Here is an 18,685-nt window from a genome sequence, read left to right as displayed (position 1 = left end):
TGACCAAGAAGCCTGGCCTTCCTGTAAAATGGATTGATGGAACATATTTTGGACTGTGAGACAAAGTGTCCCAAGACAAAACCACAAACAGAGAAGTTTACACTTTCACTTTTATTTTAAGTCAATGCTATACAAATACCTCATGTAGTGCTGGTTTTTGGTTCTGGTGTTAAGAAGCAGAGTTAGTAACTTTTTTTTTTATTATAAATGATGCCATAGCTCACTGATTGGCTTCTGGCTGCCCTGTTGCCATGATACAGCTTTTCTCTTAAACGAGAAATATCGCACGTTTTAATCCTGAGGGATGTCGTGACACCCCTTGACGTTATTAAGGAAAACTACGATTAAAAAAGTAGTAAATAATACAGGTACAAGTAGGAGCGTGTTTAAGCGGTGTTTTGGCTGTGAACACAGCAGGGGCAGCAGTGTAGCGAGTCATGAATGAAGTCATTGCACTCCACGCAGAATATGCTGTGACAGGACGGGCAGGTGAACATCTACAAACAGAGATGGAGACATCACAAGTTCAAAAATACTACACTCAATATTGACAGAAATGTATACATTTTAATTGTTTACCATACATGTGAGCTGTATAATGTTCCCATTCTAAATGTAGATTTACACCTAACCAAAATCTATGTTAGATTATGACATACTATGTTATGACAGAAGATAGAAGATTATTTCATGGGAGTACTATTGGCTCTTGACAACATTAGAATGTTTTTTTTACTGGGAAGTACAGCTACAAAGGAAGCCATCAACATGCTGCACTTACACTTTTATCTTTCAATTCTCCCTGACAGGACGAGCAGAACCTGAAATCAATCACATCAATATATTAAACATGGAATTCCACCTTTTATACCAGAAATTGGTATAAATACCACAGATTAGAGTCCTTATTTAAAAATGGAACATTTTCATAGTGAGACCTTAGAAAAACTTTTTACGACCTTCAACATGTGGGTTTTTATAGGGATTATTGTGGCTGTTGTGAGATGATTAAAAACCCATGATACAAGCTTTTTGTTCCGGTGATCAAGTCAGGTGCTTGTGTGTCTCACCCAACATTACAGTAACATTACTGACACCTACTGACTAGTGTAGACTGCTACATACCAGCAAGTGTTTTCTGAAGGCCTAAACATGCATAATTTAGGCTGGGTTGGGTTCAGTGTGGGGCTGCGTGACCTATGTAATAAACAGTAATAACTCAAAAACGAAAGCAGCACAAACAACAACACTAACCTAGCACTAAAAAAATTAGACTATTTGACCAGAGTTGGATCGGTCTGTGCTGTCTGCTGCGGCCCCTCCCCCCCATACACACGCTCACACTCACTGCAGTCATTCTGTCTGCCGAGGACAAGATGAAATGTGAAAAGAAACATTTTTTTTTTTTTTTTAAACCAAGCAAAGCTGTGACTTTGCAAAACAATCTAACACTACACTTTAGTGCCACGCTGTCAAGGAGAACAACATAGTTTTCACACTAGTTTTACACAGCGCTCTAATGTCGTATAAGTTGCATCTCTGTGAGATAAAAATACATATATAACTGTTAATGGGCATGCCCACCATGATCTAAGACGATGAAAAGTGAAATAAAGATGTACATTATGTAGATATTCACAATCCATGCAGGACTGCCAGGGGCTTTACAATTCCCATTACATTCACAAGTTCATGTTTTCATGCAAATTATTTGGAAAATGTTCCAAGTCGTGTATTTAGCTGTCATTTCATATAGTGCATGTTTTGAAAGCAGCTATAAAATGTATTTTAGTCCCTGACACGGAATTTGTGCCAATGCATTTCATCAGCCTTTTCGACAACTAACCTGCTTTCCTGGAGTTTTTCCAGCGGGCTTTCAATGAAGACACCAAGAGGGAAAAGGTGATGAAAAGCTCTGGCCAGGTGAGGCGCCGACACCAGCGTCAACCCTTGGGAGACAAAACATTTATGAAAGCACTTTATTGAAGACAAGGCATATTCAAAGCAATACCAACAATGACAGTGATGTATAATGGGCAAATAAATAATGAGTATGATCAGTCATTTTTGTTGTGACTGATTGACACAGTCAAACTGAACAAGACATACCACAGACTTTACATTCCACTGGAAGCTCCATGTACTTGGAATGGCACTGCGGACAAAAGTATCCTCCGAGAGAGAGACCTGGATCATTGCTGCCATCTAATAGACTGAAACAAAAACACTACGGTCAGCAGTACTATTTACGTGTACCTTGGTTTACTTGGTTTACTTACGCCATGCTGAAAGAAGGTTTGGCATCCTGGTCAGTCAGAGAGCTACAAGTATGCTGAGGAAACCCTAACGGAAGAAAGAGTAAAACAGCGTTACTTTGATCAATACACAAAACCTGAGTACATCTACATCCATGTGCTAATATTTTAAATTGTTTCCTATTTTAAAACAACCAGAGCATAGACAAAGCAAGTAGACACCACCAATATTTCATCATACTAACAACTAGATTAATAAAAAAAGCTAACTTGAATATTGATGAATGGATGGATGGATGGTAACAAAAAACACAGCAGTGAAATTGCCAACAAAATGTTGTGGCCTAGCTCCCGTATTACACCAGTGACTAATAAGATAAATAATGATAATAAATAATTAATAAAATAAAACTAATAATGATGAAACTGAACTAAAATGTATAGAATGAATGTTGAAATATCATTGAAACTTGCTGAAAGCTATTCATCAGTTGAGGATGTACCCAGCAATGTTATGTTACATGCAATGTTAAATGTAGAATTAATTATAGAAACTTGAATTATTGAATATGTAACTTAAAGTTACAGGAATGGAAACAATGGAAAATGACAAGGAGTGCCAAATAAATAGCCCATTCATTTTCAATGGGGAAAATGTGGCCATGATAGCCAACGTGTCCTAAATGAACTGAACATTTTGATGTTGTATTGGTTTCTATTGGTTGTGAAATGTGAACGAAAAATGAAGTTGAATAAGAAGAGGAATAAATACATGAAAAATGGTGTCTCTCAACATTCACATTTGGATTAAATGGCGTGCTCAGGGGGAACAGAGTGACGGGACTACGATGCTACCATTAGACTACCATTAGTGCATACTGCACCTACCCATACGTATTAAAGAGCATTCCGATGAGGAGCTGGCCGGAGGAGGCTTCACGTGCAACATCAGCAGCAGCTCTTTGAAATGGCTCTCATCCAGGATGACATGGTACGACCCACCTGTCTCCCTCGTCAACATGGTACACACCCGAACCTCTGCTGACAGGCCAATGACAGACACCCGTACCTTCAATGACTTCAGGGTCTGACGATGGCAAGATAAAGCAGTTAAAACAATGAGTATTATTTTTATTTCCAATACATATCAATCACAATGAAAGTCGCAACAGAGAAGTATATAATCTTAATTGGTGAACTTTACAAAAGGTAGAAATACTACACTAGCCGTACATAAGGCATAAGTGGTAATGTCACCTGAATCATCTCATAGATATTGGCCGGGTCACATGTGGTGAGGCTGCTCAGGATGATGAGAATCTCCCGGCTTGTGTGTCCGGGCATGTGTCTTCATGTCAAGACCAGAGAAGAAGTACTTCAAGAGAAGAATCACACACACGATAGAACACAAGCACGATGGAAACCCACTTGAGTGTTTGCAAAGCCAAGTTGAGGGAATTGTACAGCGATGGCTCTCCTAGACACACGGTGTCCACCGCTTTCTTCAGAGCAGCAATGTGCTTCTTTGGATTTCCTGTTGGTGGAGCAAAAATTGTTTAACAAAGACTTTCATTGATTACAAGTTATTTTAATTTATATTTGCTTGTGTATGGCCACATCGTGACCAAGTGGTTAGCACGTTGGCCACACATATTCAACCCAAATGTCTGATCCCAAAGATGCATTTTACGTTTTTTGTGCAAGAGCCAAAAAGAGGTGACGCAAGTGTACTATAGAAGTGATCATGGTGAATGCAGTTTTAAAAACGGTCACAAGGTGGCAGAAGTGCATTTGATAAGAGCTCAACATGCATCTTTCCCATGTACGAAAGGGGGAGGGAAAATACATTTCTGGGGATCATAATGGATGAAAAAATGAGCAGGAAACCTCATATAACTTAATGTGTCGAGAAATATAACATACTAGAATATTAACCATGATAATATTAACTCCTTTAAAGTGGGGTTTGGCAGTAGTCTGGAAGTCCTTGGGAGCGCTCGGGAATGGGACAAATCACCACCATGCCTGGAGGCTGGCCGTGAGTGGAATGAGGTAAAACAGACCATTTTGGAAATCCAATGAAATACATCTGGAATAGATGTAGATCCTGGAAGATCTAGAAAGCTTTCTGTGCGGGTTATCGCGTGTTATCGTGACATCGGGGCTGTCTTTTTAAAAATGGCTGGAGTTGAATGAGTTAAGCAACAACAAAACAATCTGAGCAGCTGTTTGGGAGCTGAAAGAGCTGAGGCTAATGAACCTGTACATTTTAGCTTCCATCTAGAACTATGTTGAAAAGCATATGGATACGTTTTGTCATATTTCTTGAGTTATTCTTAAGTTTTGCGTCTTACCTGCTAAGTCAGTGAGCTTCTCAGCTCGTTTATTCTTTGTGATGATGATTCCCACCTGAGCACAGAGCAAATCACACACTGGTTGGCATTATAGACTTTACATACGTAGCTCTGGCAACACAACCACAAAGAGACTGCAGTCACGTGGAAACACTGATTTACTGTGGTGACAATTTGAATAATGGCTATGGTTAACGCTTACTTGGCTGATGGGGTTCTGGTCAAAGTACTCATCGATAAAAGCTTCCATCAGCTGAAGAAGGATGAGAGACAGGTCTGTAAATTGTCTCATCTGCTGGTATTAAAGCGACTAGTAACAATAACAACAATAGTAACAACTCACCTTCACAGTCGCAGTGAGACGGTTGGGTTTCAAGTCCTGATCCTCCATACTTCTGGAGCAGTCAATCACTACAAAAAGGTGACGCATCTGCAAGACAGGACGTTCATGTATAGATCGTTAAATCATATAGCAGTTAACACACCCTGAAAGTACTTTACAAGTAAGTACTAAAACACTGAATTTCCCCAAGTCTCTATTGTTCTCAATTCCGTCCTTGGACAAATCCTGTGTGCCTCCTAAAGGGGGGGGGGTATTCACTTGATAAAACTGACAGCGACACCTTCACTCTTGCCTTCTGCAGGTTGGTGCTGATGTCAGTAGTTGTTTCTTTACAGCTCTCACAATGTTTCTGTCATCTGTCAACTGTTGACATTTTCCTCAGTCTATCTGTTCCACATCTGTTAGCACATCAGTGCTTTCTTTTGTCTTCAAGACATTCCAAATGGTTGTAGCGGCTATGACCAATGTTTGTGCAAAGCTTCTGATCGATTTTCCATCCAATTCCTTGGTTTACCACCCGCAAACAGCTCTCTGGGTTTCATGTTGTTTTCACCTCTAAATGCAGTCCACACAGGCAAAAACCGATACAGTGTAGACATTCAGTGCTATTTATTGACGTTTTTGCTTTTGAATATGCTACATAGTAGAAAAATATGAACTCACCATTCCAAGTCTCACTTGGCCACAGCTTTTTATTAATCTGCAAATATAGCAATAACATACAATTTAAATACTTGTTTCAGCATCCACACGCAAACATAGCTTTCTGTCCTTAAAAACAGAACTTTAGGCTCAGGCTCAGATTTTCAAAAACTGTTGCTTCAATGTACGCGTATGGACAAGTATAATGGAGTAAGTGCCTTGTGATTTTATTTTGTGTAAGGTACTTTTTAAAAAAAGATTTGATACAGTGTTTGACTGCAATCTAGACTTGAAAAGCACAACAAATGTGTACAAATGAACGAGCTTCTGTTGCCCTCCCACATTCCAAAAACATGCTAGGTTAATTGGCCACTCCAAATTGTCCATAGGTATGAATGTGAGTGTGAATGGTTGTTTGTCTACTATATGTGCCCACCAGTCCAGGGTGTACCCCGCTTCTCAAGATTTCACACTTGGATCGGCACGCATTAACGTCTATGATCACTTCTCTAACATACCTTTCCCTTTTGGACTGGAACAGGATCTCTTCCACTGAGGCTTTCAGTGATCCTGATTCATCCTCCTTTAAAACTTCCCTGTTAAGAGGTGAAGCACATACGTATATGAAACAACCAAGGTCCATATAGTCCATATATGCTATAAACTCTGGTCTAACACTCTTACCATGTCCTCTCATAGCCCCCTTCCCAACGTTTTGCTCTCTCTGGCTCGTCTTCCATGATGGCTGATATTCCAACAAAAAGAACCAAAACAAACTTCATCAGTCATCACATAATCATGTTGTCTTGTAAGAAATATCACAGGAAAATGCAAATATAACGTATTGATGATATGTACAACTCTTTATATCTACATCTACGTGTACATGTACTGTATATGCATATTCAAACAGGAAATGGAGCTGGGGAGCTATTGAGGAACACAAACCAATACAATATTTACATTAAATCACATGTGCGAAATGCAAAATTTTGTTTTACACGTTAATTCCTTTACTGAATTATTCTAATCAAACTACTCGATATATTTCTTGTATTGAGCAAATTCCAAAATGTATTAATATTATGTTTTATGCTAAAGCGCATTGCATTACAATAGTGTAGTTGCGTTGCTTCGGGGTTCCCGTCCACAAAATGAGCAACAATATACAATATATACATCTGTTCTGGTAGTTACTTTTGTTGTGAACATTTAATCATTATTACCTGCGACGAATCTTTACAACACTCTAGAATCCTGCAGAATGTAGCCGGTATATTTCTCCTTTTTCATTCCATAAAAGCAACGGTGCGTCACTTTATACGACCGTAGAAACATCAACTCGTAAAAAAAAGTGGCCGCCCTTCCAAATCCCCTTTTACCTACCACTGAAATCATTCTGAAGAACAATGATAAAATAAATTTGTGATTTTTAAAAAATATAAATTACCGCTAATTCATCTCAAAGGTATTGATGTTACATATACTGTATGTGGCATTGTTCATTGTGTAATCATGTAATCATTTTCTATGCTCTAAACTATGAAAATATTCCTTTTATAAATAATGAATCCTTCGTCCTATGTAGAAATTCACGTATCACGTTCTAGTTTTGAACCAATTAACCACAATAAACAAGGGATTACTGTACTAGTAATTCATACTGTTACAAATATGTTACACAAAAGCGGTAGAAAATGAATGAATGAATGAATGTTGGTCATGGTTTAGTATGTTTTCAACATGTATACAAGGTTACGTTGAAGTAAATGTCTGAAAAGGAGCAGGAAGAAACACTGCTTATTGTTATGTTTCATATCCTACCCCTTCTACATATCTCAAAAATTACAAATAGTTTGAATATGTATTTTTTAATGATAAAAAAAGAGAAGGCTTGCAAACAGATCATTCATTTATTTTCTACTGCTTATCCTGACAAGGGTCGCGGGGGTGCTGGAGCCTATCCCAGCTGTCTTTGGGCGAGAGGCGGGGTCCACCCTGGACTGGTGGCCAGCCAATCACAAGGCACATATAGACAAACAACCATTCACACTCACATTCATACCTATGGACAATTTGGAGTGGCCAATTAACCTAGCATGTTTTTGGAATGTGGGAGAACATGCAAACTCCACACAGAGATGGCCGAGGGTGGAATTGAACTCACCTAGCTGTGAGGCCTGCGTGCTAACCACTCGTCAGCCGTGCAGCCCACAATCGGATCACACAAACACAATAGTACATAGACACAGGACAAGAACCAATATTAAACCACACAACAACTTAACACGAAACACAACACTAAACACATAATACTAATGATTATTTACAAAGCAGTCCAGCAAAGCATGCTGGGAAGCAGGAAGTATTTCCTCAGATGCTACACAGTAATTGAATAGAAGTTCATTGAAACGTTTACTTAGTGTCTTATCAGCATTTTTGCTAGGCTAATAGTCTAGGATAGATTCCTAGCTTGTTTTTTTCTATTAATTAATTGAGGAAATATTGTGCAAAGAGTTGAATTGTAGTACTTGGCACCCTATTAAGGCATTACAATTGTGAAACGATTTTAAAATAAGCTTCTATGGCAAGAAATAAGCTTTTGGAAATGAGCTAGCTAACGGCCAACTGCCATTTTGGGGCGGCCATATCCATGACTGGCCACATTAAAACCACCACCAAATGGTCCCTATACATCACTTAGCTGTATAGGACATATAAAAACACTTTTGAAGTATTAAGCGTTAGTGGAATGGACATATCATTTGTTGTGCAACACCAGAAAAGTGAGAACTTGAGCGAGGTATTGATGAAATACACACGGCAGCCATGTTGTTTTGAAACAGTGAGAGCTGTGTGTTGTGTGTCGGAAACAGGGAGTAAAACAGGTTAGTCCAGTAAGACTGAGGAGGAGCAGGTGTGATGAGCACACACCTTGGTAGTCTCACTTCTACCTGCTGAAGAACACAGGTATCATCTTCTGGTCCCTCGTCAAAAGGTAGGTTTTAAAATCCCAAGTTATGTACGTTATGTACTTAAGCTGTGTGCTAATGTATCTAAACATATCATATGGTGAATGTCTCTAGATTTTGAATGTTCCTTTCTGTTAAGACTTCTGTTTCGCTTTGAACTCTTGCTACTCTTCCTGCTGTGCCATTAGTAATTTTAGTTAATTAGTTTCCTGGATTTATTCTCACTTTTTGGGTGTATTAATGTTTCCACCACCCATGTTGAGTTAGCTTACATTACATTAGCTTACATTTCTAGCTGTGCCTCTTAGCCTTTCTTTATTATTTTGCAGCTAATCTTTTGTTAAAATAAAAACTATTGATTGTGCCAGCATATTTACAACATGACACAAAATAGCCAGTCATAACATCACACGTTTACACTCATACAATTCAACACGTCCAAGAAGTAGGAAGAAGCAATGTTTGGTCAACATGGTCCACATTAGGACATTTTGAAAGGTCATTTTAGAGAAAATACAGGTTGTGAGATGTTTTGAGGAAGAAAAAAAAGGTTTAATGTTATAACTGAAAGCTGAGAAATTTCTGCAAAGTCGGATTCATTATTTATAAATGGAATATTTTTGTAGTCAGAGCAAAGAAAACTTGCTTATGACCTCCAACATGTTTTTTTTTTTTAATATTAGAGATAAGAAAGACTCCTATTGTCACCTTTACACTCCTATTACCCAATATGGTAGACATACCTAATAAGAGGAAATACGACATTTAAGTTAAATACGACTTGTGCTCGAGCGTGTTGCTGTAAATGTGTTCCGGTGCTGAATGACAGGAAGTGATGTCATGGTTTCATAGTTGACGTTTAGCTTGGTGTGGGTTACGACTGCAACATTAGCCTGCGTCAGGGATTATTGTGCCTCTTGTGAGATCATTCCAAGATGTGATAAAAGCCCAAGTGACACCTAGTGACCAGTAGAGAATACTACGTATCATTACAATGTGTTTGAATGCATCTTCAGAATGCCTAATATTTGTATTTTACTTCAAAAAATACATTAATGGACTAACAATAGGCCGTATTCAACCACAAAATAGCATGATTTATTAATAGAGTGAAACTGCAAAGGGGCGAGTGATTACTTTGTCTTTAACGATATCTTTAAAAACGGCATTGTTGCTGTCATCTAGGTCATCTTTGACCAGTGTTTTTGCTGGTCATGGTTTTTCAAACATATTAATGGCTGCGGTGGTAGAGTGGTCATCTCCCAATCTTCCTCCCATGATCGTGTCGAAGTATCCTTGGGCAAGATACCGGATCCCCAGTTGCTCCCGATGCTGTGTCATCAGGAGTTAAATGTGCTAACAGTGTCAAAGTCCTTGGAGTACCTTCGAAGTGGAAAAGCGCTCTACAAGTGAAAGCCCATTGAATTAATAAATCGTGCTGTTAGCCTATTATTAGTAAGACCAAATTTAATTAATATTTTTTTTACCATATTTAAACAAATTACATATACTATTATTTGCTTAAATTAAGCATTTTCAAGCGTAAACATGGCTAAATGAACTAAAAGACAAATACGAGATTTGTGTTGTTTCAAATTGTGTTGTTTTATTGCGGCCATAACCACAACAACCACAACCACAACTCTGAACCCCCGACGTCACTTCCTGTCCGCCACGCACCACGAGCATCGTTTTTATATATATTCTAAATGGCTAAGAGTATGAATGGTAATAAGAGTGTAAAAGTGACCATGTGGTTTTATTCCATGCCCGGAGGGCTCTAATAACATTACACAACATATTTAGAAGGTTGTAAACACATTTTATATGCCATAACTGGGAAAATATTCCATTTATATATAAGAAATCTTACTATGTGAAAATGTTGTTATGGCTGGATTTGGAACCAAATTACCAGAGTGCCAAAGTACCGGGAAAACAGCGGACCAGATCAAACACACGGGTAGTCCAAGGACACATAATGAACCAGGAAATAGCAGAAGCCTCATCTGAATTGAATAGAACCCTACTTCCAAATCATATGTAGGTGTATGTCGCAGCTCTCTCTAACCAGAGTAAAGGTGAAGCATTCAGTCCAAAGAGGAACAGACGAAAACAAAAGGAATCGAAGAAAAAACAAACTGTCATGCAGAACATGACATGTGCTTGTTAATAATAAACTAAATTCTATGATATTCAAAGAATGTTTTGCTACACAAATGGTGTGAAGTTAAGAATACATTTAGCATGAACAATATAAAAAAAACATCAATCATGTCTTCTATGTCCCATCATTTGGCTTTAAATTGCTCTGGCTTCTTATGTGTTAAATGTACATAATTTTTGAGTAAATGGTTGCGTCATTTTGTTGCAGAATAAGTGGACGTCACAATGCCAGGTGATAAAAGCAGCATTCCACCATACCAGCCCAGTGGCAACAAACAGTGAGTGTGTTTTTTTTTACATACCGTGTTTCCCCATGTACCTACGTGTTTTGTAAATTCAATCAATTGGATTGAGCCCTGGCCGGAATCTGTCCGTACTGTCCGAACTCTAAACAAACCATTCTTCACAGCGGCTGAGTCACCAAAGTGTGGATGCTTTGTTTGTTTGTTTGGCACACAAACATCAAGACATCGTTTTGGTAATAATTTGTTGAAAAAAAGCAATCCTACCAAAAGCAGGGCATACGAAAACTTCAACATATTGCAGTTGCATAGCTGTCAAAACATGTATTTAGCCATTTTCCACCCTAACACTGGATTCTCCTAAAACACACATTCTTCTGGCTTTTGTCTTTTGTTGCAGCCGACACAGGCATAGCGAGCACACGTCCAACCCCGTCTTTTCCTACCACCCAGGAGACAAGATGCTTCACTTCTATCGCTGGAGTTCACCGCCCGGTGTAATGAAGATACTTTGTATCTTGATCATCATCATGTGCGTGGCAGTGTTTGCCTGCGTGGCCTCCACGCTTGCCTGGGACTATGACGTCAACACCTTAGGTCTGGGCGGTGGTAGCGGCGGCCTGGTGCCAGGTTTCGGCTCATTTGGTGGCGGCGGATTTGGCGGCGGATTCGGCGGCAACTTCGGGGGCGGCTTTGGAAGCGGCTCTTTTGGAGGTGGCAGTTCCTTCTCTGGCGGCTACGGCTACGGAACTCAGCTGGATCCGAAAGCCGGCAAAGGCTTCATCATTGCCATTGCCGCCATCACCTTCATCGCAGTGCTCATCATTTTTGTGCTGGTGGTGTCAAGACAAAGCGCTGCCCACTCGTCAAAGTTCTACCTGGCAACAATCATCATCTGCGCCATCTTGGCCTTTCTGATGATCATTGCGACCATCGTGTACCTGGTGGCAGTCAACCCAACTGCACAGTCCTCGGGGTCCATTTACTACAACCAGATCCGCCAGCTGTGTGCCCAGTACCAGAACCAGAACCAAGCTCAGGGTATCTTCATCAACCAGTACCTATACCATTACTGTGTGGTGGAACCCCAAGAGGTAAGATAACAAATCATTTTTAATGCAATATAAAAGAGTGGTAATAGCGCTACTGGCAAAAAAAGTCAATTATTAAAATAAAAATTATAAAATAAATTAACATTTATAGCACATGGTTCACTCCTTGCCCGCCAAGCCCTCCTGCCAACTTGACCTTGACATTGGGATCAACATTTGCAATAAAAGTTCCTGTTGTAATTATTAGAGTCTCTCTTCAATTGCCATTGTTCACTCAGAACAAAAACTCAGATTAAGCCCATAATATGCCTCACACACTTTTAAAAACATGTCAAGTATACAAAGTAGTCATCACTAATGAATGTAAAATGATCCACGACCGTCCTAGCTAGAGCTTCTGTAGCCAAACAAACTAAAGTGTGTTCAAGGACTGCCGAACAAAGTGGGAAATCCCAAAACGAGATGAAAAAAAATCAGTGAAGCATAAAGACAAAAACATGAAAGGATTGTGGGTACATTTAGAACCCCCTCTAGAAGCCACTTCCTTTAGTTTTTGTCAAAAAGAGCAGAGATGAGCCTGAAAACATCTGAGCCAACAAAAGTTGGACGGACTGAGACATTTTGCGACACTGATTTTTCGCCCCTAGACTTCATGTTGTTTTTGCCTCCAAATGCAGTCTGCACAGACAAAACCTATCCCACCATTCATCCTCGAACTGAGATGACTTTCGGTACTATTTATTGATTCAATAAGTCATGTCATAGGACGCCCTCTTCATTGTTAAAGGGATGGTATCACCATGGTGACATCCAAGGATTTATGGGTATACCCTGTCATTTGCATTTGAAAATAAGGGCAATTCTGGTATTACACAAGAATATATATGTATATATATATATATATATATATGGCAGAGTTTAAAACGGAAGGGCGTCGGTAAAATATGTAACAAAGACATACAGTATATACAGTACCTGTATGTCTAGAAAAAGATATTAAAAAGACCTAACATTTTTTATTGTACTTTCACTCAACTGCCAAGATGTCAAGTCCAGACCGGCCTAGCAAGTTCAGCACAACCGCAAACCTCAAGATGCTTCAAGAACTTTCCATAAATGGAAGCTATGAAACAATCATCACAGTTATATTTAACATTTACTGAAAAATATGTGGCGAATAGTGAAGAAAAATGAACACTTGGTTGCTTGGTTGCTTGATGTTGGCGGAATATTTAAACGATGTCTTCCTTTTTCTGCAGGCCATCGCAATTGTCCTGGGCTTCCTGGTGTTTGTGGCTCTCATCATTCTGCTGGTGTTTGCGGCCAAGACTCGCTCCAGCATTAGGCGCTGGGGTCGAGACCGTATTCTGTGGGAGGATGTGAAGGTGGTCAGCGATGGTCTACATCACAGCGTTGGAGAGTGGGTGAGTCAGTCTGTTGTCCTGTAGGACTGGGACTTACATGCGGCATGTCGGGAACGACTTTTTTGGATGAATATGGACTCACGGGTACTCGTCTCCAGTAATTTGTTCACTTACTGGACCCTGCTACCACTAGCCTAGCTAAATGATGTGTGACTCACAGGTGTGACTTAGAGGTGCTTGACGAAGACTCAAGGTTCACCAACTCACGGGTGCTCAATGAAACTCAAGTTTCACAGAGTCCCGTTTGTGGCTAACAGTTTCTGCAGCTTGACTGGCGTTCACCTGTTGTGAATCCAGGTGTTTCCAAATCCAGGGTTTGGAAAGGACACATTTGTCTGTCAAGATGTGCATGATAACACCAGCCAGTTTGCTGATGAAACAACTTTACAGCAACAAGGATGATTCAGCATAAAACCTTGCCAGAGGGCTGCGGACAACATGTACAGTCTCAAGCTCAATCAGTCCTGCATGGATTTGACACGTTGTTTTTGAATTTTTTTTTTTATTGTTGTGTCCTCAAATGCATCATTTTGCAGATTTTGCGTGAAATGTTACGATGTTTTGCGATTAATTTTTTTCAATAACATTGCATCAGCGTGTGTTTTCTATAACCTTAACTGCAAAAGGCACAATATTTCAGCAAATATGCTTTACTGGCATATGAAAGTACATTTTTTGACAATAATTTAGCAGTCTCGCCATTTTTAGATGCCCGACTTGTCAGTTTATCCCAAATTTGTGATGGAAGTTAGTGTTTGTTATGGAAGTTAGTGTTTGTTAGGTGTCTGTTGTGATACATATATCATTTTATTATTTATATTATTTACCTTTCCTTTATTTTCCAACATATTGCGTGTAGTTTACCCTTGCGTTGGAAGCATTGAGAGGGATCTAGAGCAGGGATTTTTGTTGGTACTGAAAATGGAACAAGAAAGTGAGGGTGAGGGTGACCACACAGGGAGATGATGGGGAAAATGGGAATTTATGGGAATAAAGGAATAATGGGGCAAGAAGAAGTTTTAGAAGCACAGAGTTGAAATAGTTGTAAATTGTAAGAAATTGAGAAAACGGATGTAATTCTATGAGAATAATGTAAAAATATTATGTGAAAGACGTCATATTTTAAAGAGAATTTTTTAGGTAATAATATTATTACCATTACTACCATCAGTATTTGGCAATTGCTGGAAAACTTTGGAATCCCCTGTTTTATATGAAACGTATCCTGAATTCACTTCTGTTGTCATCTTATGCTGTATAAAAATAGCCAATGAATGAAAACATGAAAGGTGGAAGAGGACGTGACTTTCCTTGGTGGAGGTCATAGAACAATTGAAACAATGTCATCTGAGGTTTTTTTTTTTTTCTTTGTCGTCTGATCGACATTCCAAACATTTCCTAGTCAGCCCAAATGTTAATCAAATGTTATTTTAGGAGACTTTTTGGTGATTTCCTTGATTGAGTGAAGCGTTGGCTAATCGTGCTTTAGGCGTGTTGTGTGTGGGACATGCCTTGACATATATGTGCCAAACACTGACCTCGGGGGGGAAGAGTTTCATGTGAAGTTTCTGGGTGTGGTCAATGAAGAGACGTGTGATGTCACACAACATCCGTACAAATATAAGCGTGTGTTCTTTGGGAATGGATGTTGCTCCAAGGCACGCGTGACGCCGCAGAAGAAGAACTTTCTGAATGTATTTACTGCCGTGTCATTCCTGCTGCGTTTTGGAGTACAGAAAAAATGGCTTTGCAGTTTCTGTCACGGATGATAATATCTTCAGCTCCTTGTTGATACGGTACTATTCAGGCATGCTGGGAGTAGACCAACCAGTCTGACTTGCAAAACCGCTTTTACTACCTAGTGTCTACCTTCTGGAACGAAAACAATAACGTGTGTGGGGGGGGGCCTCAAGCTAATGGAAACGTTTGAACCCATAAGAAACATTTCAAGTCAAATTATATACTACTATATACTCCACATGAAATACAAATCATTGATTTGAAAGATGTGTGATGTTAGTGAGCCTAAGTAGGACTCCTTATTTATAAATTGAGTTTTTGCATACTTACAGCACACAAGACCCATTTTTGCACACTTACCAAATATAGTGGCCATAATACGAGGATAGAAAATAGGACATATAAGACATAAATAAGACTGTGCTTGTCGTGTCTTGCTATAAATGTGTCCATAAACACAAAATCATAAATCACATAAATCGCTCGTTCAGAGTTGACTTTTATCTCTACAACAGTAGCCTGCGTTCATTCAAACCTGCAAGAAAAGCCTGTTGTTTTGGCCATCAGGTCTGCTGCTTGTGTGTCTCATGTAATATTACTGACACCTGGCGACCAGCTTAGCATACTACATAGCATCACATCCTTGGATGCGCCTTCTGAATGCCTTTTCTTTGTATTTTTATATGTGAAAAATGATTATTTCTTCACTAATAACTGGCCAAGTTCATCCACAAAACGGCGTGATTTATTTTTAATATATATTTTATAAGTGTTAGAATTTTGTCCCTAAAACCAGCAGAGCTCTCTCAACATATAGATCATTGACTAGCGTTTTTTTGCAGTCAGTACTTCAAAACATCAGAGCTCCTGTCATTAAGAGTTTCTTTGATGAGTATTAACAACGTGGCTCAGTTTCAGTTTAGGTTTTTCTGACTAAGTGACTAGCTTACTGTAAAGTCAATATGTTCTATTCAAAACAAGGTCCTGGCCAACCAAAACCAGCTCCTTTTTTTTTGAAAAAGAAAAATGAAAGTGAAACTACCTGACATTCTCCAGGTGAACAAGGTGTCCGGCGAGCCAGAGACGCTGCTGAATGACTACAACGATCAGGTGGGGGCACCTCAGGGTTACGGTGACCACAACAAGCCCATTTACATACCAGGGTAAGACATGGAGCTGGAGAAGGAAGAAGATGTCTTCATGGTGTCCACTGGTGTTCCTTCCACAATTAAAGATGTGGCTCGTATTGCAGGGGTTCGGATGTTTCTGTGGACGGCGTGGTCAGACTGAAGGATTTTGACACTGGTGCTGACTCAGCAGATGAACTTGAGGAGGAGAACTTTAGCAAGTAAGTACTGTAATGTCCCATATTAGCCATATTAGCCATATTAGCCATATTAGCCATATTAGCCATATTAGCCATATTAGCCATATTAGCCATATTAGCCATATTAGCCATATTACCCAGACCAGGATACTGATGAGGAGTTCATAGCACACGTTACTTTCAGATGAAAGTTCCATCTTTCTATTTGTCTCTGCAGGTTGTTTCCCTCCATTGTGGATGAAGAGGAGCGTCTGGCCTACAAACAAGAGTTTGACCGGGACTACCATGAGTACAAAAGAATTCAGGCTGACCTGGACTCCATAAACCAACGTCTCGCGTATCTGGATGGAGAGCTGGACAAACATCCTGAGGGAAGTTCGCAGTTTCTGGTAAGTCAAGTACAGCCTTTTTTTTTTTACAGTGCGATGAAACATTTTTTGTCAAATTTACATGTTTCATTTCAAATAATATTCGTAAATATTCGTAAATATTCGTCAATGACAACACAACTGAACACAAAATGCACAACTACAGACTGGAAAAGGCTATAAAGCCATTCCTGAAGCTTTGGGACTCTAGCAAACCACAGTGAGAGCCATTATCCACAAATGGCCAACGAAACAAAATAACCCCAAGAGTGCAACAGCAACTCATCGGCGAGGTCACAAAAGACCCCACAACAACATTCCGTCACAAGAATATTGTATTATGGAATTGTGGAATTTTGTAGAAAAGTCCTGATAGATTGAGCTGAACATTTTGATGTTGGAATAGTTTGTGTGATTATTGGACAAAAATGGTGACTAATTGTTGAAATGTATGATAATGTTGAACCACTACACTACCACCTGAGCCATGTCACCCCATGGAGGAAGTGGGATTTTATGGTAATGTAAAATGATTTTTCACTTTAATTTGTTTTAAGTCTGACAATTTGAAATATTGTAAAGTAAAAATTGAGACTTAATGTTGAAATATGTAAGTGAGGTGAATAATTACTGTGGGACTGATGATGGAACCAGCAACCACTGGATTGGGCAATAACCACTCTACCTCCTGAGACACACGCAGACTGTTTCAGTCAACAGCTTTCCATCAGTAGGGGGTGGCAAATGTAGGGGGTAGGGGGTGGCAAATGCAGGGGGAAGGGGGTGGCAAATGTAGGGGGGAAGGGGGGGGGGTGACAAATGAACTATCCAAAAATCCAACCAATCGCCTGAGTCACACTTCCCTTTTGAAAACAAACCCATTGAAAAGTTGAGATGAATTGGTGTTTTCTGTTCAGGACGCCATGGACGAATACGTCTCTCTGAAGAACGTGAAGAAAGTAAGTGAAAGTAAAAAGTCAAAATAAAATTTTTTTGCTACTTTGTTTTTGATTGTTGGCCCTTTTCTCTCCATTTTAGAGTCCAGACTACCAGATCAATAAGAGACGATGCCGAAATCTCAGGTCCAAGCTTTCGCACATCAAAAAGATGATCAGTGACTACGACCATCGGCCTTGAATTGAATCTACAGCATTTAAGCATGAAGTGAAAAAAAAACATTTTGGTTGTTTTTGTTTTTTTCTCCACATCCCTTAATATATTTTTATAAAGTGAAGGGAGCATTTGAGGTGTTTGTACGTTTTTTTTTCCTCACAGTTGAGTCAATTCTAATTCCTCAACAAAGAACAACTTTAAAATGTTATATACATACACTAATTAAATGTATATTTTATGATTTTGCTGTACTGTAAATGACGTCTTTGAAATATATTGTAAATTTGCAGACAATATTTGGTTTACATGTGAATGTTTATTTTTATGTACATTTAAATAAAATGCATTCCTCTGGACATATTGCATTTTTATACCTTGTATATATTTTTTTATAACGGCATTTTATACCTTACTTTCTAATGGTGAGGAAGCACGCCCGAAACCGGGTGGGAGTGGCAGGGTGAGGGAGAAAGAGCAGGGTCAAGTGCTTGGAGATCTGGTTTTAAATGTATAATAAATGTACTCTTAGGTTGTTCTAGAAGAAATGACAGCAGTCAGAGTTAAGGTAATACTTTTACTTCTAACCACAACTTTTTTGACCATTGAGAATTTTTTTCCAGTCACTGATTTTCATACTTCTTGCACCACTGACTCCACTGACAGAGAACACAAAAGCCACCCAATTAT

At 39.2% G+C, this 18,685-nt stretch overlaps 2 protein-coding genes across 4 annotated transcripts; one reads left to right on the top strand and one right to left on the bottom strand.

The window, feature by feature from the left end:
* Positions 1–106: 106 nt before the first annotated feature.
* gtf2h2 (general transcription factor IIH, polypeptide 2) lies at positions 107–6,953 on the bottom strand. Of its 3 annotated transcripts, none has more exons than XR_013627128.1 (16): positions 6,821–6,953; positions 6,279–6,339; positions 6,113–6,190; positions 5,616–5,652; positions 4,953–5,039; positions 4,812–4,862; positions 4,610–4,664; positions 3,684–3,789; positions 3,513–3,603; positions 3,144–3,342; positions 2,280–2,343; positions 2,110–2,213; positions 1,847–1,949; positions 782–821; positions 329–497; positions 107–294 (listed from the first exon to the last, which is right to left on the bottom strand). XR_013627128.1 is itself a non-coding variant. In XM_058070378.2 (15 exons), the coding sequence occupies exons 2-15, from the start codon at positions 6,332–6,334 to the stop codon at positions 387–389; spliced, it is 1,182 nt and encodes a 393-aa protein (XP_057926361.2). In that variant the 5' UTR covers positions 6,335–6,339; positions 6,821–6,953; the 3' UTR covers positions 107–386. The 3 variants fall into 3 exon arrangements, 1 of the variants encoding a protein (XP_057926361.2); XR_013627127.1 differs by having other exon boundaries at positions 107–303; positions 335–497; XM_058070378.2 differs by having other exon boundaries at positions 107–497.
* Positions 6,954–8,452: 1,499 nt separating this feature from the next.
* Positions 8,453–18,363, top strand: oclnb (occludin b). Its single transcript, XM_058070376.2, has 9 exons — positions 8,453–8,592; positions 10,941–11,010; positions 11,375–12,068; positions 13,286–13,450; positions 16,247–16,353; positions 16,443–16,538; positions 16,735–16,906; positions 17,803–17,844; positions 17,924–18,363. Exons 2-9 carry the CDS (start codon positions 10,958–10,960, stop codon positions 18,020–18,022), a joined length of 1,428 nt encoding a protein of 475 aa, XP_057926359.2. The 5' UTR covers positions 8,453–8,592; positions 10,941–10,957; the 3' UTR covers positions 18,023–18,363.
* The last annotated feature ends 322 nt before the right edge of the window (positions 18,364–18,685 follow it).

This window comes from Doryrhamphus excisus, linkage group LG3, assembly GCF_037039965.1.
Source record: "Doryrhamphus excisus strain RoL-2023G ecotype Guam linkage group LG3, RoL_Dexc_Guam_v1.1, whole genome shotgun sequence".
Lineage (NCBI taxonomy): Eukaryota > Metazoa > Chordata > Actinopteri > Syngnathiformes > Syngnathidae > Doryrhamphus > Doryrhamphus excisus.
Note: the sequence above shows the minus strand (reverse complement) of the source record. Positions and strands in the feature narration are given on the sequence as shown.